Genomic DNA, 23,835 nt, shown 5'->3' with positions numbered 1-23,835 from the left:
AGTTGGAAGTTTTTTTTTTGCAAGATTGAATAAAATCTTAGCGTCAATTCTGCTTGCATTTCTTCTAAATACTGTAAAATTGATGGAGCGAGTTTGAAACGTCTTAACTAACGCTACTATCAAAACTTGAGCTCCCCTCGTACACACGCCGTCACTGCGCTGCGATATTTGACAGCTGCACTGTTTGAGAGGAAAGCGCATACACAAACTTTTGTTGTTTTTTTCTTTCCCATGTTTGTGCGCTTTGTTTCCTTCCCAGCCATCATCGATCCGATCCGCAAATATACGACGACCATTGAATCGCTTCCAGTGCGGTGTGCGTTTTTATTGCAATTTTGGCTACCGCTTCTCGCTGTGAAGCGCGTGTTTTCATTCACAAATCCTAATCCACCGGTGGGCGCCGTCCGAAAACCGGTAGCGGTGAAAGGAAACCACGAAGGCTAGGTGTGGAAAATTGATTTTTCCTAGTCAAGGCAGGTTACGGTTACTAGTGCTTTCGTCCGGATTTTCACAGGTTGCCGTGCGATTTAGTGAGAAAAAGCAAATGGATGCGTAAGTGAATTTAAATTTTTATAATAAAACGTGCCAAATTTTCATCAAATGGGTGTATGCTAAAATGTATGATTTTATCGAATACAGGCTAATTGATGAGGTCGAATCGCTAGAGGCGATTCTGATGGAGGACGTTACCATCACCAGGAACGAAAGGTGTGTAAAAATATTTGGATGCTTTGTTCTGAAAATGGTTGGTGTGCTTTTTCTTTGCCTTTTTGTTTTCGGTCCCAAAAATATCGATCGCAAAACTGCACTTGCAAGTGCAACAAAAGGTGTTGACCTGGAACGGTTCAAGTTTTGTGCTTTGTTATATCATTGCAATAGAAAAAATTGATTACTTCAAATTTAAGGTTTTGTGAAATTATTAAAAATTTCTATTGTTATTTCAGTGGTTTTCCGGAACTGATCGAAACAACCGTGTTTCCTACGGTTGGCGAAGAGCTAGACAGTCAGTACGTTTGCATAACGCTGCAGGTACTGCCGGTGGCCGGTTATCCAGATGAGAAACCCAACATAAAGCTAAAAAACCCTCGCGGTTTGGATGATCATATCATCAACCGAATCGAGCAGGCCGTCCGGCAGAAACTTGACGAAAGCGTCGGTCAACCGGTGGTATTCGATTTGATCGATATCATTCGGGAGCATCTGACCGAGAGTAACCTTCCGTCGGGGCAGTGCGTGATTTGTTTGTACGGTTTCCAGGAGGGAGATGATTTTACGAAGACGGTCTGTTACCATTATTTGCACAGTCACTGTTTGGCGTGCCACTTGAACGCGTCGAAGCGTAATTACGACGAAGAGCTATCGAAAATGCCCGGTTGGAAGCAGAAGGAAGCAAAACCGTACCAGGCGCTCTGCCCGGTTTGTAGGGAACCAATAGATGTAGCGGTTGAACCGCTTGTTAAATGTAAACCACCGGCAGAGCTGGCCAATGCACCCCGGTTTCGGTTGACCGATGAACTCAAATCGCTTCAAGCGAAAATGACTCGACTTTATTTGCATCAAAAGAGTCGCGGAGGAATTATTGATCTGGACGCGGAAGACGGCAATGTGATTGCGATTGAAACGGACAATGCAAATAATGAGGTGAGTAACTTCGTCTCTAAATTACAGGAAGAATTAATTCTCATTCCTCATTCAATTGCAGTCAACAAAAAGCACAAATGATGGTACTCCGGATGGTGTTCTGCCAGATAACGCATCGATTGCGCCGCCAGTTGCGGCATTTGCTAGACAAAACGGTACTTCTTCGGGTGGACTACATAACCAACACGACCGTGGCAATAGTTCTCGTCACCACTCTGGGTCAAATACGGGAGGAAACAGAAACTCGCATGGTAATCATCACAACCACCGAGCCGTGCGCCATCAGAATGTTCCTGCAGCAGCTGGCTCTGGTAATGCGGTGTCCAATTTAAGCGATGCAGGCGTCACTGAGGCTACGCATTCCCACCATCCGTTGCATCATCGTGGTGGACATCGACAGCGTCGGGGTCATCATCATCACCATCACCACCATGGTCATCACCACCGGGGCACCGCTTCTAGCGGCACAAGTGCTGCCCAGAAGAACTTAAACAGTCCATGCGGATCCGGTGCTAGGTGACAATTGTTGCCCTCGGAACTAGAACACTGGGGCAGGATGCAACTCAACCCAACACTGTTGAACAACAGCGGATTGCATCGCATGATTACAAATAATCTTTGCTGTAATGGGTATGACCCTCACCCCCAGCTGAAGCAGCCCCAGAAGCACCACTTGCCGATGGGTGACATTTCTTCACCGAGACAATTGTTGCTAATATAACATCCGGTAACACCACAAAAAGGTAAGCCCATATTTGCATCTACACCCCTGCAGGACCTCATGTTCGAGAGGTCCGTACGTAATCGTCGTAGTAACATCGCTATTGAATTTAATGCTACTCTCGCGGTAGTTTTATCTGCAAAGGATACCATTAGCACTATTCTAATCCTCTATAGTGTTGATATCTGCAGCAGTAGTAGTAGTAGTAACAATAGTAGCAATAGTTCTAACTGTAACAGTCGTGCAAAGCTTACCACCATCCGTATGACCGCTGGAAATTCTGCACTCAGTCAAGGTACAACACGACTGATTAGAATATCGTATCCTATCATCTGCTTCGGTTGACGCTTATCGTTACAAGTTTAGTGAATTTATTTCTCCAACGAATCATTATTGTGTTTTTCTGCTATCTGCGGAAGCTTTTAAGTTTACGCGTAAAAGTCAAACCGCTGGCAAGGAAGGTAATCCGAGTGGCGCGTGTAGTGAGACACGGAAGCGATCGACGATGGTTGCTAGAGACGAGCAACTGTTCCCCGGTGGTAGTAGGATTCTTTCAATAGCTAGCTATTGTGAATGAAGTGTGAGTTGTGGGAACGGTTTGTCGTTGTCTCTCAGATGGAATCTTTAGGTGATGCTATGAATGTAGATTTAACTAGTTTTACTAGTCCAAAGACGTCGGTTTTGGGATAACAAAGCTTAAGCCAAGAGTAAAAAAATATTTGCCAGTAAAGAACAGCTGTAATTGTCTAATTACAGAAATTAAAAGATCTGCTCGACTGTATTACAGTTTGGCAACAGTTTTATTTCGTAAACCAACCCTTTCAAGTGCATTCATACCATGTTTCCAATCCATCTGAGAATCGTTACGGCACGTTCCAGCTCCCATAGAATAATGCAGGGCAAACGCAGATTGTGATGTTACTTTTAAGTCAAGAAGTCGCATTAGTTTAAACCTCAAGGTGAGTGTCTTTAGGTTGTTGTGTTCCAACTATGACGGGTTAGCGAGAACTCTCATAGGTACAATTCTCGTTGTAAATAATTGCAGACTTATTATCAATGATTAGCCTATAACAAAACAAGAATGATATTCTAATTCATCGAGACCGTGAGCGAGAAGATGATTGATGGCGCACATTGCAGAATTTTAATCCAAAAAGTGAAACTCAAGGCGGTCCCTAATTAAACCGTAAATCTATGGAAATATAATCTAACCAAAAGCATTCCCGGCCAGTTACGAACCCACATAGATGTGCGCATGATTGTAGTAATATGAAATACTTTTCAACAAAGCATATTGACGACCGTAGAAAGGCGAACAAATATTGAATAAAATCAATAAAAAAAACACATAGTCACTGGTCAACGCAGTTGACATTTTAATTCATCTAAAAATTGATCGTACATATAACTAAACCTAACGACGCTTGCAATAGCGTGCCAAAATCAATTCGAATTTGTACTGTAACAGAATAATGACCGTAGTTTAGAAGCTAAAGCTTGAAAAATAATGATACAAGTTCTATCAAGTTTTATGCCCCCTCACAGTGTCTATTCATACGTATCGCAAAGTAAATGACAAACAAATCTGAAACACGAGCAAATAAAAACCCGATAGATATTACCCGATTCCGAGTATGATCCAATAGCATAACGGTACAGATAACTGATTTCAATGTAATTTCAATGAAATGAAATAAAGTTTAGACGATTGCTGCTGCAGAGAGTAAGAAAATCACGTGTGGCATACGAATTCACGAAAAACATAAATGATAGAAAATAATCCCAATAGCTTGTTCTTGTGGTTGCTTCTAGAACAATCCAAAATCAATTTTTGCCCTAATGTTTTTTTCGAATAGGTATCTTAATCGCCCGGTTAGCTCAAAGGGCTTACTTGTGGAAATTTAGGTCCTAAAGGGACTTATCCTCTAGTAACCTGTTGTTTATCTCTGGCGTGTCTCTACTCTAAGTTCTAACCCGTCGAGGCGGACGGTTCCACAAGTGCTTTATTGGTTTTGTTTTCAATTTTTTTTTCTATAGAAAGTGATACCTGATAGCTAGGCATGCAGCGCAGACGGACGGTTTCGTTCGTTCCGCTTTGCGGTGTGTTCTAAGTTACCTGCCGCTGCTAAAGGTAATGCGATCGTGTATACAAACGGGCTCGGAAAGTGTTGCAGTGGAACGAAAAAGAAAAAAAAAAGAACGCGTCTTTCTCGTAATCGCCGTCGCCGTCATTGTCGTCGGGGGCATCGTCTATGCAACGAATGCAAAGAATGACGCATAAACTTGCTTATGATTCAGCAGCGGTGCTCGAGCGTGATCATCGGTGGCATGTTGATCGGGATGGGGATGCTCTTTTCGGTTGGTGCGCATGTGATTTTAAGTATGGTTGAATGAATGGCACTGGAGGTCAGCGGAACTAAGTTAGTGTATGATTCCGTTGGGTCAGAATTGATTGGAATTCCGTTACACTGTTGTTGTTATACGATACTTTGCAACGTAGCTTTGATCGAGTCATACGTCCATATGATCCTTTTTAGTTTGATAAATAATATTTGATAGACATTAAAAAAATGCTGTTGGCGTTCAACTACGTTGAAAATTTGTTTCTAAAGTTTTACAGTAGAGCTAAGCAAGAAAAAACAACCAGTCTAAAATGGCCAAAAAATTGTGAGTTGAAAGTGACCTAAAAAGTTTTAGCTACAATGTTATTTTTATAGACTGTATATATTAACAATGCAGTGTAGGAGAAAAGTGACATGAAGGTACAAAAACAACCAATGCAGAATTGGACTCAGTGAAAGGAACTGGGGCGGATTTATATTCCTATTAGCTTGCTTGCCTTTGAAGTCATTAGTGAGCAAACATAGAGCCGGCAATGTTAGTGAAATTGATTTTACAGTAGTTAATGGATATTACAAAATAATCCCTCAAAGAAGCACTTACACTCTATTTTTCTATTTTTTTTTAAAGAAGCATAAATGAAATTTCCCGATTTACTGCTTTAAATAAATCGTAACGTGTGAAAATGAGATTAGTTAATAATTTGTTGAGAGATAGTTGCATTTTTTTTTAATTTTTCTTCATCGTTTAAATTCTAGTTGAATTATTCTTAAATTACGGAGAATAATATTTTACTGCCAATTTGTATACTAATATTGTTTATGCGTTATTTTACGAAATTCTGAGACGCTTCAGTTCAAACCTGTTCGGTAATTAAAAAACCGTATTCAAGAATTGCATCCGGCTCAAACAGCCATTAAAATATTAATCATATTAAAACTGAAACCAACGAATAAGACGGTTGCATATTTAGTGGTCAAAAGAATGAGAGCTTTTCAGATGCTAGAACCACTGATTTGAACTGGAAATGTTAATGTTATCAAGAACGGAATCGTTAAATGAATCAAAATAGATTCTGAGAATCATGGACCAGTTTTGTTTGGGGAAACAGCAAAAGAGCCAAAGCAGTGCAAGGTCGCTGGGAATAATAGCATATTCGTTGCAATTTTGACAATCGGTAGTAAATGTAGTATTGTACAGTCCTTAGAATTTTCGGATTCAGATTGGAGTTCGGATTGGTGTAACCATTTCGTCGTAGTAATTACCGAAACATACATAACTCTGCTCAACTCTTCATACAGAATTTCCTTCGTGTTGTGTCGTTTCCGTTTTCGATATTTTCCGAAAAAACATCCACTGACGATTTGTTCATTAGAGACTTCGACCAACCAAAACTAGAAGTCGGATCAAGAACATCTTCAGTTTCATAAAGTCCTTAACTTAGAGGACAATATTTTAAACCCGTAAACAAAAAAACAATTTGCAGCCCGCGGACAACTGCATCACCTCGAGGTCAGCCTACGAAAAAGTACTGCTTTTTTCCTACTGTCGTTTTGAACGAGTATTAACTGCTGGTAACTAAACTCTACATCCATCAAAGTTAGCTGTTACGAAACTGTGCAAAGCATATTGGAATTGCAGAAGTTGATAAACATGCTGACACTGTTCAACGCCTCCTTATTCGATATTTAATTAAAAGCGTTTCCGTACACCGATCATTGTAAACCCTTTGCTACTGCTACGCTCTAAATTCTGTAATGTCTTCTTCCATAATCAGTATGTAGTGGTAACAGCCGTTTTGCTATGATAACATCCTTCGATTTGTCGATAGACGACTGTCATGAGCGGCTGTTATGATTCATAACTTATGAACTGTCGTGTGTTTAATTTATATCGATTGAATAGGTGCAAATTGTGGATTCTTGTTCATAAAACAAGCTGACATCCTTTAAACCAAGGTATAAGGAAATTACCGTAATTATTGTTGTTTCATTTTCATTTTCTCGCCGTTTCAAATTGTAATTGGAAGCTACGGTGGCCACTTTCCAAGGATATTTTGCCCAGAGATTGTCAAGGTAGACAGCGGGAAGGCTGGCATTGACTGGCCAAATATAAAATAAACTAATGAGTTGAAATATTAATCAAATACCACTTACACTTCAGCTAACATAATATAGAAATTACCCAAAAAAGCTATATTTCTGCACCGTTACCAAAAAAAAAAAAACATCAAGTCGTTCGATCGAGCTCACAGATTATTGTGACAATATCAACGAATTATTGCTTTTAAAATTGATAAGTTGTACAGAATTGCTGTTAACCCAAAAGCCTTGAAATCTTCCTAGGCAAAAAAAAATTTAAAAATGACCGCCAAAAACTTTTACTAAGCTGTTACGCTAAATTTCTAAATTATGAGAATCTAGAAAATTAGGGTTGTAGGAATTGGAAACGAATCGTCCAAATAGGTTGCTGTAAGAAGTGGCGCACCTTGAATTCTTCTATATGTTCTTTTACAACGCTTAATGATAACGACAGGCATGCTATGATGAAAAGAAAAATCATTGACAAATTCGCTGTATTACGATGCATGTATCTAAGTTCAAATAAAACACTACAAAAAGGCATGCTTTGCATCGCGCACAGGCAAGAAGCATAACAGTAGTATAATCACTGAAGTCCATGGTGAAAGCAACGGCTACGCTGCAAGTCGCACAATTTTGTTTCCATGGACTGTTACGTTTTTGCTGGTGTTACTACTGTTGCTCGGGAAGAAGCCCTCCTGTCGTCTAACGGCTGTCGTAGTACTGTACATTTTCTAAGGCTGCTCGAGGTACATGGTTTTTCAAAATCAACAACATTGATCCAGTGTGGAATGCATAAACATATCGTCAGTTGAATTCAATACTGGCACAACTCAAAATTTCGCAGTTTTGAGTTATTAATGGCAAACGATGCCAAATAGGGGAACAACGGGCAACACGGACAGGGCGGGTAAGATGGTCCGTTGCTCATTTCTATATAAACCATTGAAATAACACAAACCATTTATGCCAGTTACATACCAACAGGATCCTGGCAGTTTCGAGATATTCCGTAGATTGAAACAATAGTTAGTTATTTAAGAAATAATAAAAATAAGCTCACCCTCAACAGCAAAGCAATGTGATGTTGTTTTTGCCGGGCCGAATTTAAGCTTCTGCTGCGGTTAAACTTCAGAAAAATATAGTTTTCAATGACATTGGAATAATTAAGCATATTTGAAACATGTGGGTGAAGATAGTTTAGTGAAAATATGATTTTTTTGGAAATCACATCGATCCAAAAAAATGTTTGCCTCTTGGGCAAGACGGTCAGTCGTTGTGTTCGCAAAATGGGCAGTCTGAGAAAACGACGATAGCACCACAGACAAACAGACGTGCCACTAGATGACGATTTCATCGACCAGAAAAATAACGATAATTTTGAAATTTTGCTAAGTGGGCAATAATGCCGCTGGTGTCGCTTTAGGCAAGCTTGCACATTCATTATCTGAGACAAAAACCATCAGCAATGCCGCTCGTGTTGATTTAAGCAAGCGTGCACACCCATCAGCAAGGACAAAAACCGTTTTACGAAAATAAGTTAGTAAGCAATAAGCTCACATGTTGGCGCATGAGTATAACGTTTCGAATAAGGACGAAGATTTTTCAGGATTTTCGTTCGAAGAGGCACGTCTGTTTGTCTGTGATAGCACCATTTAATGTTGTTTCTTTCAGCATTCTTAGCACGTGAGATGAGACTTAAAGTCATTAACTCTCATTTGAAATAAAAATCATCTTTAGAAACGTTGTTAAAACCTGTAAATATGCTACATGTAAATGGGCTGAATGATTTCATCTGCGCAGCGGACGGTAAGTTTTAAACACGTGCTTTTTTGCGCAGCGCGTCGTCCCGCATAGAAAAGAAATTTGCAATAGTCTTTCATAGGGCCGTCTTACCAGCACAGCCGGTCCGTTTCATATGCACGTTGTGAAATAGTCGTTTTTCGAGACTGTTTTTATTTTAGTGAAAACTAATATAAAATCACTCTAAAAAGGAAAGGTTTGCATTATTTTATGAAAAGCACTAGTCAATGTCGAATATTATGAATATCGTTGGTTGCAATGTTGTGTTTTGAGCAGAATAATAAATGATTTCCTTAGGGTGCCCGTCTTGCCCGTTGTTCCTCTACTATAAAGTTTCATCTCACAAAGACCCGTTTCAAAATTCACAATATTTCCAGAAATATAAGTAGATGTGCCTTTATTGCACAAATCTAAAATATCACTAAAAAGACTAAAAAGGAAGTCTTAAAATTGGAATTTTTCACGACAATGAAGAAATAAATTTTTGACGCAAATTTTCAAACGCGTTTTTGTCGAAATTATGAATTTTGAGTTGTGCCAGTATTAAATTTAACTGAAGATATGTTTGGTTTGTGTTGTTTCTATACACTGATATTTTCCTACTATACTAATGTTAAACATACTTAAGACGTTGTATTATCATATCTCAAATTTCACGAACTGCAAATAGTTTTAGAACTTTTGAAGCAACTTTTAGATTTAATAGGGGAGCTCATAGCTTAAAGGTTACAGAGTCCGCATCGACAAGCGAATGATCATGAGTTCGCAACTTAGTAGAATCAGACCGTTCGGTGTCAGGCTTCCTCCCATCCCCCTACTTGACCCTTTCCTCAAGCTAAATTCAGAACAGAGTTGAATGAATACCGCTGCAGGCAGTTATACTTGCCGACCGATTGCAGGGTAACTAAACGAGGCTCGTTAATCGATCTTCACAAGGCGGAAATGACTGAATTGTACATTGAAGATGGTAAATTAATCCCAAATAACCATCCATATGTGATACTTTGTGCAAATTCAGTAGCTGAGATCCATCACGAAGGATAGCAACTACGAAATGTGCGGTGTCTTTCAAGCTTCAAGCTCAAGCTGAAGCAACTTTCAGATTTAATTTATTCAAATTAAAAAATGTCTTCCTCGCTAGTCGTTACGGCATTACCGGAAAATTCATCTTAGATCCCAGTCTCAAGTATATGCACACCAAATATTCAATAAATCAAAGGAAGTAGTAAAATTTGCATACAAAAATATCATTTTTCGAATGGTGATAAAAAAACTAAAACTGATAATTCAGTTTAATGATTTTCTCAAGGAAGATAATTATATTAGCTTAATTGCAAGACAATTCTACGCCCTAGCGAGTGGCCTTCCGGCAGTTAACCGGAACATTCACCATGGCGGACGAAAACATGCGTGTAGGCATTAAGAATGTTAAGTTTTCGCGACCAAATTGTTGGAGTAGATCTTACGCTTCAGGTCTGCCCAGGTTTATGCTTAAATGGGCATGCCAAGAATTTTTTTTGGTGAATTTTATTATAAAACTATCAAATAAAACGAGCCCATTGATAACACAGTGAAATTATGTATATTCAATTTTTTACGAGGAAAGTTAACCAAGCACCAAACGATTGGTCATTGCATCTTTAAATCTAGTGCTAGGTTTGAACTTCATCTGCCACAATTCGCACTACGCCTCTTACATTACGAAGAAGTTCTATGGTAGCACGGAATAAGGTCTAATGCACTCTACACAGGGCCGGATTTAGATGCTGGGAGGCCCGGGGCAGATTTTTTTCGATATTCTTAAAAAAAATCGAGGTATGAAAATTTTTAATTTTGAAATGACTCAACGCTTCACGAAGGTGACGAGCAAAAAAAAAAAATCTCCGCTCTGTCTTCATGTCTGGCCCAGGACTAGGGGGAGGCCTTATGTCGAAAGGTTTGGGGCATTTGCTCCCCTCTCAAATGCGGGTCTGATTCAACAGCTTTGTCATCTGATGCTACTGTCAAATACGTAAACAAAATCATTGTTCCGTTTTCCGTTTGCAACTTAAAGTGCTAGTTATACTTCCAAAATGAGATTATTAAAGGGGATTAGTCAAGAGTGTTAATTTATTAGGTATTTTCAATGTTTTATCAAAATACTTCTTGGATGCCGTATACGATTGTGCAGACTTTCGAATGTGGTCTCAGCTCAACAGCATCTGCAATGGCAACTGTCATATTTTCATGTCATTGTTGATAATTGACATTAGAAGAATTTAGAATTTCAATAGAATTTCTCTTGTCGTTTCGAAGTTACCACTATTGCTTCCACTTATTAGCCATGATTGCAGCTCGCAATTGTAAAGAAATTTGCGATATTATCAACGAACTCACGAAAGAATTTGTAATCAGCGAACGACGCATTAAGAAAAACATATTAAAACATAAAACATGTAAAAATTTCTTAAAATATGTTAGCGACTTTGAAGTATAGAAATTGTTACTTGTGCGACTTGGGTACCACATTGATATTCAGCCGCTCCATCTCCTCCAACGGTTGCTTCGAATAGTGAGGCCGGCGCCAGTTCCAACCAGAACCCCGCGTCTTCGTCATTATGGTATTTCTTGAGGAACGACGCAACTTCCGGCAGGCACTTCGTACTTTAAATTTCCTCGTTCACGGCCAGTCCGGAGCAAAAAAAAAAGAACGGCTTTGACATCTACTTTTCGCTGATTGTAAGTTACAGCAGCACCTTGGTGTGTGAAGTGAACCTCGGAGCTCACTTCCTTCGTGAGGGGAAGTAAAATCCAAAGTGCCCCGCCAGTCGTTGCCATCCAGGGTGAGATAGGACTCGTCGTCCATCACCACCGCCACGTCGCGATTTACCGGGAAAAACGACTTGACCTTCTTATTCAGCCGCTGCCGCTGCGTCATTGCCAGCTTCGAGACCAGTGGACGGGATTGTCGTTTCCTGACATGTATGTCCATGTTTGGCCGTTTGCACCGACCTCCCGGTTAAACGCATGCAGCGATGTAGCCACTTCTCCCTAGGACTACCATTCCAGCATCCTTTGAAGCTTCTTGTCGCTCAGAATTGTCGGCCGTCCGGAACCGGGTTTTCTTTCGATGCTCGAAAACAACGGCGGGGTATCGTTCTTTGAACGCGCACGTGCGCAAACTTATAATTTTCGTGGGTGGAAAAAATTTATACTCGAGAAAAAATTCCTACAAGAGCGTATACATTTTAGCATACACCTACTTGCTTCAAAGTATTGTAGCTCAGAGAGGAAAACTATCTAAAAATGAATGGTAGGGACTAAAAAGAGCCTTGCAAAACATATGCACTTAAACTTTATACACTAAACTCAATTTTTACGCGGGTGATATGTGACGCGTAAAAAATCTATATTCCAAGTAAAAAACGCGCAACTAAATGCGCATGAACTTTTTTTACTTTTACTTTTATGGCGACAGGACGTTAACGACCCCCTACCGAGTTCAGAATACGTCTCCACATCACTTGGGTTAGTCTTTTCCAATCGCCCCTAACATCCGCCGATCGGAAGTCCTTCTCCACAACACCCGTCCAACGAGAACGGGTTTTACAACGGAGTCGCCGACCACTGACGAGCTCTGCTAAATATTATCTTGCGGGTCGCTCCTCCGACATTTGTGCCACGTGGTCAGGCCAGCCTACTATAGACTGCCGTATTTTGTGAGCTTGATGATATCCGCATGTTGGTATGCTTGGGGCACCTCGCGGCTCATACGTCTGCGACACACTTCATCCTCCAGTTTCCCGGCAAGTATTGAACGCTAGATCCTACGCTCGGAGACTCCAAGTGCTCGATGGTCGGTCTGTTTTTTTTTTCGGCCAACACTTATGGTCGTAGAGTACCACCCAGAGGATCAGCGTCCTGTGCGGAAACGCATACTGCGGGATCTCAGCAGGTTACGTAAACCGTGCAAGGTTCTTTTTTGCGGCTATTATTCATCTCTTCACTTTGCGTCTAACATCATTGTCACACGTATCGAAATTACGCAACAGCTGTTCATTCCCGGTCTTGAAAAGTTCGCGCTGGGAGGCCCTTCTTTCCAGTTTCTTTGTGTTTTTTTTTACTCGCTTCCCTGAGGTTATCCAAGCCTGGCGGATCTACAGCTTGTCCATCCTCCTCTAGTTCTTCCCTGTTTCTGTGGACGGCTCTACTTTCTTCACTCTTTATCAACAACTCGAAATGATGTTTCCAACGCACGGCCACTAGTGTCTCATCGGTTATAAGGTTTTCTTTTCTGTCGTTGCACATCGTAGCGATTGACACAGCTCGATTTCTGATTCCTCATCTGGTGTGTCATGCGTCTTGCTACCACCATGCGGGCCTGGTTTTTGTCGTCCGTCGCCGCATGGATCAACTTGGTGCGTGTGGCTCTTGCGGTAGTCCCCAGCCCCCCCCGGCGGTTTATTGCTGATCACCAATCTGCTCATCAACTTTCCAAGTGTACTCAGAAGTAACTCCGTCAGCTGACAATCTAGACTTTTATACGTTGGCCAACCGGGCATGAATCGTTCCTACCACTAGATGTATATCTGAGATGTATATCTGAGAAATGCCCACCGTCAACCAGAATATGGTCGAACTGAGAGCCGGCTTCACCATTAGGGTGTTTTGGATATCCTTAGTACAAAGTATGTGCTACAGACATCACTGGTTGCAGCAAAGCTCACCAACCTCGGATAATTCTTGTTACTAGGCTGTGTCTACCAAAATTAGGACGGAAGAACTACTCCGTCCATCCTGTACGTTTGCGTACCGATGACGTTCTTTATCTCCATATGTTTTGTCGAGAAGCTCATAGAACTCGGCGCGTATACATTGATCAGGCTGTAATTGGAGATTCTGCTCCTGATCCTCAACGCGCCAAATCGGTCACTGAAGGGCCTCCTGCTCGATGTGTTTACTTTGCTTGACGAAACCGACGCAGATCCAGCGATAGAATCTACCGCTCGGAGCTCATATTCAATGTCGATACCGGTTGTTCTAATTCGTATTAATTTCTAGACTGTTCGTAGTAAGGGTACTTTCGAAATGCAACCTTACTAGAGCCGAAATATCTAATCTCAAGACGAGCTGGCAAAACACCGCATTTCATAGTTCAGCCGCCCGCTCCGGATCAGTCGCTGTTTGAGTCGCCCCCGACATGAGGAACATACACTCAGACAACTTGCCCTTCAAGGAGAATAGTTCCCTCTTCTCTGTCAGCATACGACCAAGTTCTCACCAGTTCACCGATTTTTCCTTGGTTGGCCAGCTCCTGGCCAACTAGTACGGGTTGTGCTTGTTACCAACCAAAAACGCTGAAACGCGCATGAAACGAAACCGATAAATTACGATGTTTGCACAACATGTCCAGAGACCGGAAATCAACCCAGGAGCTATTTTGAATTACAAGATAGAGTTTTTGAAAAATACAGTCAGGTTTCTTTTACCCGGAATACGCTCCAAATTTGTATGGAACCGCGTAAAAAAGACTAAATTGAGTTGAAAAAATAACGTAGAAAACTGTCTCAAAACGTTTGAACTTCGGCTGAATATGACCACTATTTGAAAACCAAAATACAATGTTATAAATTTTCTATATTTGCACCATAAACTGTGATGTTTGTATATATGATTACTGGTGTTAGGACACGGAAAACGTGATTGGAATGTGGTCGATATCTTGTACCGTTTTTGAGTTACTGAGAAAAGCAATTATAGATTGTCTTCTAGAAACAGAAGGTCACCACTTCGGCATTGAAAATGGCATCTGGAGTTGATCTCCGGTTTCTGGGTATATTTCCGGTTCAAAAAGCTTCATTTTGGATGGTATTCAGCCAAATAAAGTTGTTCTCCACAAACCGGAATCCGCCATCTTGGAATTAAAAATGATATCTAGAGTTGTTTTCCGGGTGCTATTTAGACATTTAGAGTCGAATAAGTTAACGACCCCAAAAATCCCCCCACCCAAATTTCGCCACCCAGTGGTTGTTGATAAATTAAAACTTACTGTAGCTACGGTTGCTGACCATTTTAACACTATAACAATTTGCAACGTTTCCTGTGCTTGAACGCACTAACGAAAATACTTTATAATTACAAAATGTCTCCTAAAATTATTATAAAATCGAAATATCGCGAAAATTATTATAAAATCGAAATTATTATAAAATCCAAAAATCGCATTTATATATCAAGTACCTGGAATTTGTCTTTTAATTTTAAAGCATAAACCGATGTAGTATTGTGTTGTCTGTTTATCAATTATAGCAATGAAAATATTTTTTTAAACGATTCATGTATAAATTTTCTTAATTCATTATTTCGTATCGAAGTTTTAACAGTTTTTTTTGAGTGGATCAATGTTTCGTATGTTCAAACATTGTGCATTGCATTCATTGTTGGTCAAAAGTCAATAGATTAGTTTTTCGTGCATCTTTTAAGCACAAAAAAAAAAATATTCTGAAAATTATACCATTAAAAGACTAAGAATATGTGACGATTTTTTTTTAATTTCACCATCTTGGCAAAAGTCTTGTTTGTTAGTCTGCTTCTTTTCTCGAAGTGTTGCGATAATTTAACAGCCGATGTCCGAGTAAATTGAATAACAAATAAGATTCCCGATTTATACTTGTGATTCCCTGATCGATGTTTGACTAGAAAGATGATTTATAAGCTTCACAAATTCCTAGCCTGAAGTTTTTTTACTGCGGTCATAAAAATACACCGATCGGGCGCTCCGTTTTTTTCTCGTTATTTTTATTTGACACCTCTAGAACGGCGATGCCCGATAAGGTCTTTGTCGGGCATCCACACCGCGTGCCTTAACCATTATTGTGGTCGCTCCGGTTGCTCGATTGTTGTTTGTTGATGAGGATTGCGCTGATGACTCAAAGCCCGACGACGAACCATTCGAGCGGTCGAAGCTAGAGTGTGTTTAGTATCGTTTTGAGCTCGGCCGCGCGTACATGCGTTTTGTTCTGTTCTGAAGTAACCAAGTTTTAGCATCTCCAGTGCAGTTTGTAATGGTGTACTTATCCGATACTTAATAAATGCGTGAGTTTACTTTTGTGAGTTACTAGAATACTAGAGCGGATTCAAGAGTGACCTTATGTGTAAAGTCGTGTGAAAAAACATAATGTTTGTCTCGAGCGTCGGCCCTATTCGAGCTATCGATGTTATTTGTTGAAGCGTGCTTGGCGCACATGGATCTGGTTGAGCAATTTATCAGTTTATTAGGATCAATTAGTTTCAGCTTTGAAGAATCGAGCGCACGTGAGCTTCTAACTTTTTTACATGTTGAGGCGCCTACTCATTTGGCGGCTAATTACGTGGTGAAAAAAGGCAAGGTGTTCATCAAGGTGTGTTGCTGTTGTTGTTACCCATGCAACTCTGAACTGGTTAAACTGGTGAAGGATTGACCCGGAAGTACTGCTGCTACTGGGTTAGTTTGAGGTTTTGAATTCAAGCACACAATCTTGTTGGAAGAAAAGAAATGTCTACTGAAGTCGTATTGATGAGCAAGATAAATCAACTTCCAGTTCGTATCTTATCAGGGCGTCGTTATACACATATTTGCTTCAGCTTAACAATGCTGACGTATTTTTAATTGAAAATTGTTGATGATAAAATAGGTTGTCTCTTCAGATTGTTGTATTTATGTAACCAATTCGTGCCAAATTATCAAAGGTTTTAGTCTAGCGACACTACCGGGCGCACGGAATCAGGTGCAGTCTGCACACCGACCGGTTGTGAGCGCATGACCCTCAACCCCCGGGCACGGAAGAGGTCGATTGCTTCTGCGTGACTGGCAGGACGGTGACGTGCGCGCAAACTTCAACCGAGAGTGGAGAATTTCAAGGACCACCGAGCGGCTCGCGCAGCCTCAACCCGTTCCATTGAACTTTTCACGTCTTGGGCTTACCGTTCATTCTGTTGCACTCTATGCTGAAATTAAGAGTCGACGGCGATGGATAACGCCAGTCGCCATCGAGTCGACATCAACGATCGCGGCGCGTCCGTTGCCCTGCCTAGTGGCTAGTGGCATAAATCAACTTCCTTTTTGGGCATCCGCGTATACGGATGCCGTAAAGGTTTTTTTTTCACTCCACCGCAACCAGGTGTGATCTTTTTGCAGCCACCACAATCAAAACATTAACAGCTTCCGCTATGTACCGTGAAATGCGACCAAAAAATATGTATTTATATCGGACATGACAGAATTTGCGTTCCTTTACGTAGCTACATTACAACACCGGTTTTGTTTTGTTTTGCTAGACGTACCTATAGTTACTTCTGTATGTTTGTTGTAGCAGGCTTTTCGTTTTCAATGTTTTTTATTATCGTATATATTTAGTTGACAAGGTCTAAATTATAATGCTATCACTAACACGTTTATTTCTACATTTTTAACAATCCTGCAATGAAACATGTTTAGTTCCCACTTCTATGTTTTGAATTTGTTTTATGCATATTTTTCTTGTTAGGTTATTTTGCTTTAAATTTACGTGTACTTAGTTACGTTTAACAATGCGCCCAGATAAACTTTATACAGTTACTAGTTGACCCGTAGTGGCTAGCCACTTTTAAAATGCAAGTTGGACTATTACTTGGACTTACTATAAACACTGGTATTTATTCTAAAATGATGATGCTTCTTCAAAAAATCTAATTTGGAATCGAAATTCAACTATGACAATTCGACGATTCGATGCAGATGATCAACGCTAATTTGAAACTCAAATGTTAACCTTAACTGTGAGAAACATCCATATTTCAGTGCTTTCATGAAAATGCTTGGATTGATCGTTTATTTGAAGACGAATATCTTGCCTCCCATACGAAGCCACTGCACAGAACATTTTTTTCCATTATTCAACCATTTTCGAAAAAAAAAAATCGTATGATTTTTTAATTTTCGTTTAAGCTGTATAATTTAAATAAGAGTTCAATTTTTCAATTGTATGATGTTACATTTCAAGTAAAACTTACAAAACAAACAAAAACAAATGTGATTGAGAAAAACATTACAATTTGCAAAATAGTTGCCTACGATACTGAACTACTCTAGAAATCATTCACTCGTGCAAAAGTTCACCTCCGTACTTTATGATAGTCATGGCAAAGCCTAGAATAACTGGGTACTGACGTCTCCTAATCATTATTGGGCTGTTCAAATTACTCTGTGATACTCCGGTATAACCTCACACATTATCAATTTCGCGCATGAAAAGCCTGTCCCCCGCGTTCCCTTGTTCCTGGTTTTAAACCTGAAATGTGTGGTGTAAGCCTTGAATGTGTATAAGGTTTTTAACGGGAAATACACTGAGGTCTTTTTACGCAGATTTCGAAATTACGCGTTTTTGCCTTTCTCCTAGAAAGGTATAGCAATCACTTGCAAAACCGAAAATATAAAAGTGCTCCAAAGGGCCGAATGGCATATATCACTCGACTCAGCTCGACGAGCTGAACATTTTCTGTATGTGTGTGTGTGTATGTGTGTTTGTGTGTATGTGCAGATTTTTATTCTCACTCACTTTTCTCAGAGATGGCTGGATCGATTTTCATGAAATTAACTGCAAATGAAAGGTCTTGTTGGTCCATAAGACCCTATTGAATTTTATTATAATCGGATTTTTAGTTTAGAGGTATTGTTTAAAAATGTGAAAATCATGAAACATCAATATCTCAGAAACTACACAACCGATTTGAACAAAATTGGTCTCAAAAGAACGGGCTACCTAGAAAACCCTTAAGTTTTGAATTTCATAAAGATTGAACATGTGGTTCAAAAGTTATTAAAAGAAAAGTGTTCTGAAGACTGTTTAATCTCACTCATGTTTCTCAGAGATGGCTGTACCGATTTTCATAAAATCAGTGTCAAATGGAAGGTCTAGTTGCCCCATAAGACCCTATTGATTTGTTTTGCATTTGGACTATTACTTTGCCTGTTTTGTTTAAAAATGTGAAATCCAGCTATGCAAAGGAACATATTCCGAAGACTACTTGGACTCACTCACTTTTCTCAGAGATGGCCGACCCGATTTCCACAAAATTAGTGTCAAATGAATGGTCTAGCTGCCTCAGAAGACCCTATTGAATTTTACTGTAATCGAACTGTTACTGCATTTGTAATGTGCCGACTTGTGAAAATCACGAAACTTCATTATCTCAGAAACTACACAATCGATTTGATCAATATTATTATCAGATGAGCGGGCTAGTTAAGGGTTAACTGATGAATTATGATTGAACACGTGGTTTCAAAGTTTGGCTGCCCTACACGTTCCCATTTCATTTGATTATAATCGAACTTAAGCAACCGTTATGTATTAAATTGTTAATAAAACAACGAAAGTCTATTATCTCAAAGATTACATGACTTATTTGAACATAACTAGTGTCATACGAACGAGTCATCTCTCAAACTTACAAATTACAAGTTCATAGCAATCTGATATGTGGTTCAAAAGTTATGAAAAGAAGAGAAATTCAAAAACTTTAAAACTATTTAAAACTATACCTGCTTTGATCGATATATGTGGCCTCAACATAATTTAAATGTGGTGTCGTACTATTTGAACGTTCCAAGTTCATTGATTCCTTGCGGTTTGTTTGAAGTCTACAAATACACGACGAACCGGCCATAGGATATGATCAAAGTCAAATAACAAATCGTTTGAAATGATTGGTTTTATCGAAATGACAACATCCTCGTCTTTTGGCTTCTGTACATCGCCTTAATTCTGAATATATTCATATTGGGTGGTATTCTGTCATTATCAGCAGACTTTCTGGCATCAATCTGACACCGGAAATATCCATATTGGGAGGTATTTTTGGTTGTTTTCCAGAAACTAAAAGTGGTCGTCTTCAAATTCAAAATAGTGTCCAGGGTCAATGTTTGGTTTCTATGCATCATCACGTTTACGGAAATATCCTTATTGAGTATTATTCGGTCATTTCCGACTGTTGCCTATAAGTTGCCCTTTTAGCAATTCAAAATGGTGCCTGAGGTCAATTGTTAGCTCCTTGCATCATTCTGGTTCCAGAGATACTCATATTGGATAGTATTTGTTTATTTTAGGCTGTTTTTCACAAATCGGTAGTCGCCATCTTGGATTTCAAACTCATATTGGGTGATATTTGGTCACTTTGGACTGTTTTTCAGAAGCCGAAAGTTGTCATTTTGGACTTTAAAATTGCCTGTGAAATCAATTTCTGTCATCTGGGCGAAATTCTGGTTCCGAAAACATTCATATTGAATGGTATTTGGTCATTTCCGGCTGTTTGCCAGACACCGGAAGTCACCATCTTAAAATTCAAGATTGTGTCTGTGATCAATTTTTAGCTTCTGGTTCCAGAAATACTAATATTTAATGGGAATCGTCCATTTCAGGCTGTTTTCCAGAAACTGGAAGTTGCAATCTTACAATTCAAAATGTTGTCTGAAGTCGATTTGTGGCTCCAGTGCATCATTACGGTTCCGGAAATACCCATATTGGGTGGTATTTGGTCATTTGCCGCTGTTTTTCCGACACCGGAAGTCGCCATTTTTGGATTTCATAATGGCATTTGGAGACAATTTCTGGATTTTGAACGGCATACTGGTTAAAGAAAAACTTATATTGGGTGGTATTTTCTGCTGTTTTCAGAAACCGGAAGTCGCCATCTTAGAATTTCAAATGCTATCTGTGGTCGATTTTAGCTCCTGTGTATTATTCTAGATCCGGCTATTATTATATTGGGTGGAAATCGGCCATTTTCGGCTGTTTTCCAGAAACCGGAAGTTGCCATCTTACAATCCAAAATGTTGTCTGAGGTCGATTATGGAACATATTTGTTAGCACTAAAAACATTCACCTGCCAATATGGTTCCATCTAGTTGATTAGTTCGCGAGATGTGCAGAAATTTGTGAAGAAACATGTACTTCCAGAAGAGGGAGGGGCGTCAAACCATTATGGACATATTTGTTACCTCTAAAAACATTCACATACCAAATTTGGTTGTATTTTCTTGATTGGTTTTTGAGCTGTGCGAAATTTGTATTTCATTTTCATGGGATCCCTCTCTTATAGAAGAGGGATTCGGGTTTCAAACCATTGTGTACATATTTGTTACCACTAAAACATTTACCTGCCAAATTTTGTTCAATTTGGTTGATTAGTTCTCGTGATGTGCACAAATTTGTGTTTCATCCAACTATTATGGACATATAAGTTAACCCTTAAAACATCCACATGCCAAATTCGGTTTCATTTGCTTGGTTTGTTCTTGAGTTGTGCAGAAATTTATGTTTTATTTGTATGGGACCCCTCCCTTACAGAAGAGGGAGGGGTCTCAAACTATCATAGGAACCTTTCCATAGGAAGTTTACCATAGGAAGTTTTCGGGCCTATATGGATCAGACAGACAGACAGACTTGACTGCATTTTTATATGTAAAGATTACAACATCAACATTTTAGAACCTAAAGAGTGAATATACATTTATTGGATTGAAGCGTTCATGTAAATCTATTTTTACAAATAAAAAAATTGAATGAGAAAGGCTGGGTCTGACCGCTAGGTGGATTAATTTAGGTTTTTTATGCGCATTTCGGATTCTACGCAGATTTTTCAGAATAGTCGTTTTTGTCGCAGCTGGTTTTGATGGCACTTTATTTTAAAATCGCTTATTTAGAATGTCTGAGGATCGTTCGTTTTACATTTTTCCTTGATGTTCAGCCCAGTTCGTAGGTGCTGTTTATTGTTGTTTTGTTTTGAAAGTATTTAGCAGAAATGGTTAAAAACCTTTAGCAAATTTAGTTTTCTACGCGAATTTTGGAATTTAAGCGGGTTTTTACGTCGGTTTTGGAATTTGTCTTGTTCTTTTTGTTTAAACAAATCAAATGCTTTGTTTTTGGATAGTACCTATGTTGGATTTTTGAAAAATCGAAAACTATATGGCGATATTTCAAACATCTAAAATAAAAACCGTTAAACAAATTTGACATCATGTTTCAAAGTAATGACAAATAGTGTAAGCTTATACTGTATCTGTATTTATTAAGCAATGACATAATTTCTTATTATTTAATAACGTATTGACTGGTGATATTTTTACATATCGGCAAATGAATTATCGCTTTAACCATACAGTTTGAACGTCGGAGTATAGTTAAAGGATTACGTTGGAGCTCTTGTTTTAAATAACCCATCATGTACTTGACTTTTTCATAGTCGGGTACTGTCTTATGCCATCAATTAACAACCTAATTTTGATGAAGCTGTATGATGTTACAGTACTAATTGGATATGCTACTATAGATTGACGTTCATAATCAACTGATAGTGGTTTGGTTAATTTAAAATCTCTAGGACATGCTGAATATTTATGACACTACGTTCCTTTTAATCCCGAAATCATCTTCCTCTGTCTTCAGCGAAGCATTATATTTTTGGCGGTTTTTGTCGATGCAACTGGATCAGAACATTTAGCCATGTGCGAATTATAACACGTGTGCCTAAGAAAGTTAAAACTCAGTTCACTCTGATTTCCTCACGCTTCAATGGGTCCGTATCAGGCGAGAGGAGGTGTGTAGAGGACTAAACGCAATCAATGGTAACTTGTAGTTGCTACACATAAAAAATAACAAATTTTGGTGTACCTCAGGTTCATAGTTTGCTAGGAAAAAAGACAGTTTTAGTAATTTGCGTTTGGCGTGTGCGTGACCACTGACAGCTTACGAAACTATATATATTCCGATGACTTGCGTTGTTGGTATTATGAACATGCATATTATTTATGACTAATGGTGCCTTGCGAGCCCTTGTTAAAATTTTCTTTCCTGCAAGGATGATGTCTCGATTAGGTGTTCTAAAAATACGAACGATTTCGCAAAAACTGGATAGATATTTTAATCGACCATTTTTGATCTGACCGAGATTTTGCACAGATGTTCCTAAGGGCTAAAGAAGCCATTTTATGTTATCATTTTTTTTTAAATCAAGACTAGTTTTTTAAAAAGGTTCATTTAAAAATGGTATTGATGATCGCCATTTTTTTAGAGCCAGAACGGTTTGTTAGAACGGTCAGATTTGTTCGGCAAGGTTGTGTTAAATAATAATTTTGATTTTTTAATTTTGAAAGAAAATAAATAGAAATTAATTTTAATTCTTTCGAAAATAATACCTGTGGGTTATGCAAAGTAATGATTGAGATATCTTACCATCAGAAGTCGCCCCTAGGTGACGGCCAAATTTGCAAATAAAAACTAATAATTCCTATCATAAATAAACCGACAAAAGTCAACCAATACGTGGGATTTTTATGGGCGTACTTGTACTTGATGCCAGCTGGATAAGACCCATCTATGTATGGCTCGAGTCCTCAATGGAGCCGGTGTAAATACTAATAATAAAAAAAATTACGCTCTGAGACTCATCAAAGTCGCCACTCATAGCAACTTCATTGTTTAACACAGTTTGGACACATGTACGTCAGTCAATCACGGGGCGAAGAAAATCAAATGATCAGACAATCTTGACGTGCGTTTCACGGCCCAGCTCCGCACGCCCGCCATGTCCATCAGGGCCAGTTGCTAAATCATTAGAAAACCACTTTTTCTTCCCACTAATCTGACGATGGGTTTGGAATAACCGCCAACGCAGATGCGAATGTGATTTCATAGCGATTGGACGCCGTTTGCGAACACGGGATCAGGACTAGATTAGTAGAGGGTAGCGAGCGCCTACCGTAGAAAAACCGTGCAACCGGACGACCCGTTCCATTGACGCTAGACATCGCGACAAAGTCAGCAGCAATTTGCCAAGGAGGAGAAAAGCTGATCTGGCCATAAATCGATTGCTATGGGCACGCATGAATCTGCGCGTAGAGAGAGAGCAAAAAACGCAATCACACAGCTTGAGCTGTCATTAGTGGATTGAGTAATTAAACTATTAGACACGTTGTGATTTTTGCTAGATCAGACGTCACTTGTGTGGCCCACTTTTTGAGTCGAGTTTTACTCACAGGCAAGCTCTGATTTTTTTTCAGTTTTTATGTAAAACCTAGATAACCTTGATTCATTTTCACCAGATATATTATTAAAATTTGACTCATCTACGATGAGTCCCATCCCGATCAGTCAAAAATACCAGAATTATAACAAATCTTGATATTTTGTTACGAACTTTTTGTATCAACTTGTGTTCAAAACTTGGTCTCGTTAATAGTTAAAATATCAAAGT

At 39.2% G+C, this 23,835-nt stretch overlaps 2 protein-coding genes across 6 annotated transcripts in view; both read left to right on the top strand.

Moving 5' to 3' along the window:
* Positions 1-206: 206 nt before the first annotated feature.
* Positions 207-4,148, top strand: LOC129724457 (E3 ubiquitin-protein ligase RNF25). The gene is made up of 4 exons (XM_055679387.1): positions 207-552; positions 640-708; positions 945-1,641; positions 1,703-4,148. The coding sequence occupies exons 1-4, from the start codon at positions 545-547 to the stop codon at positions 2,159-2,161; spliced, it is 1,233 nt and encodes a 410-aa protein (XP_055535362.1). The 5' UTR covers positions 207-544; the 3' UTR covers positions 2,162-4,148.
* Positions 4,149-15,527: 11,379 nt separating this feature from the next.
* LOC129722965 (switch-associated protein 70-like) overlaps positions 15,528-23,835 on the top strand; it is a 37,956-nt gene continuing 29,648 nt past the window's right edge. Inside the window, exon 1 of one of the 5 annotated variants that reach the window (XM_055676856.1) lies at positions 15,528-15,660. The gene's annotated coding sequence lies outside the window, so the exon portion shown is untranslated. Of the gene's footprint in view, positions 15,675-15,910; positions 16,049-23,835 lie in introns of those variants that run through there. The other 4 variants (XM_055676857.1, XM_055676860.1, XM_055676858.1 and 1 more) reach the window with 4 other exon arrangements.

The sequence above is a fragment of the Wyeomyia smithii genome, chromosome 2 (genome assembly GCF_029784165.1).
Source record: "Wyeomyia smithii strain HCP4-BCI-WySm-NY-G18 chromosome 2, ASM2978416v1, whole genome shotgun sequence".
In the NCBI taxonomy this organism is placed as follows: Eukaryota; Metazoa; Arthropoda; class Insecta; order Diptera; family Culicidae; genus Wyeomyia; species Wyeomyia smithii.
Note: the sequence above shows the minus strand (reverse complement) of the source record. Positions and strands in the feature narration are given on the sequence as shown.

Excerpts from the sequence above, each read along its gene's own strand:
- LOC129724457 (XM_055679387.1), top strand. Across the intron at positions 709-944 it reads ACCATCACCAGGAACGAAAG|TGGTTTTCCGGAACTGATCG; the intron begins GTGTGTAAAAAT and ends TTGTTATTTCAG. Across the intron at positions 1,642-1,702 it reads CGGACAATGCAAATAATGAG|TCAACAAAAAGCACAAATGA; the intron begins GTGAGTAACTTC and ends ATTCAATTGCAG.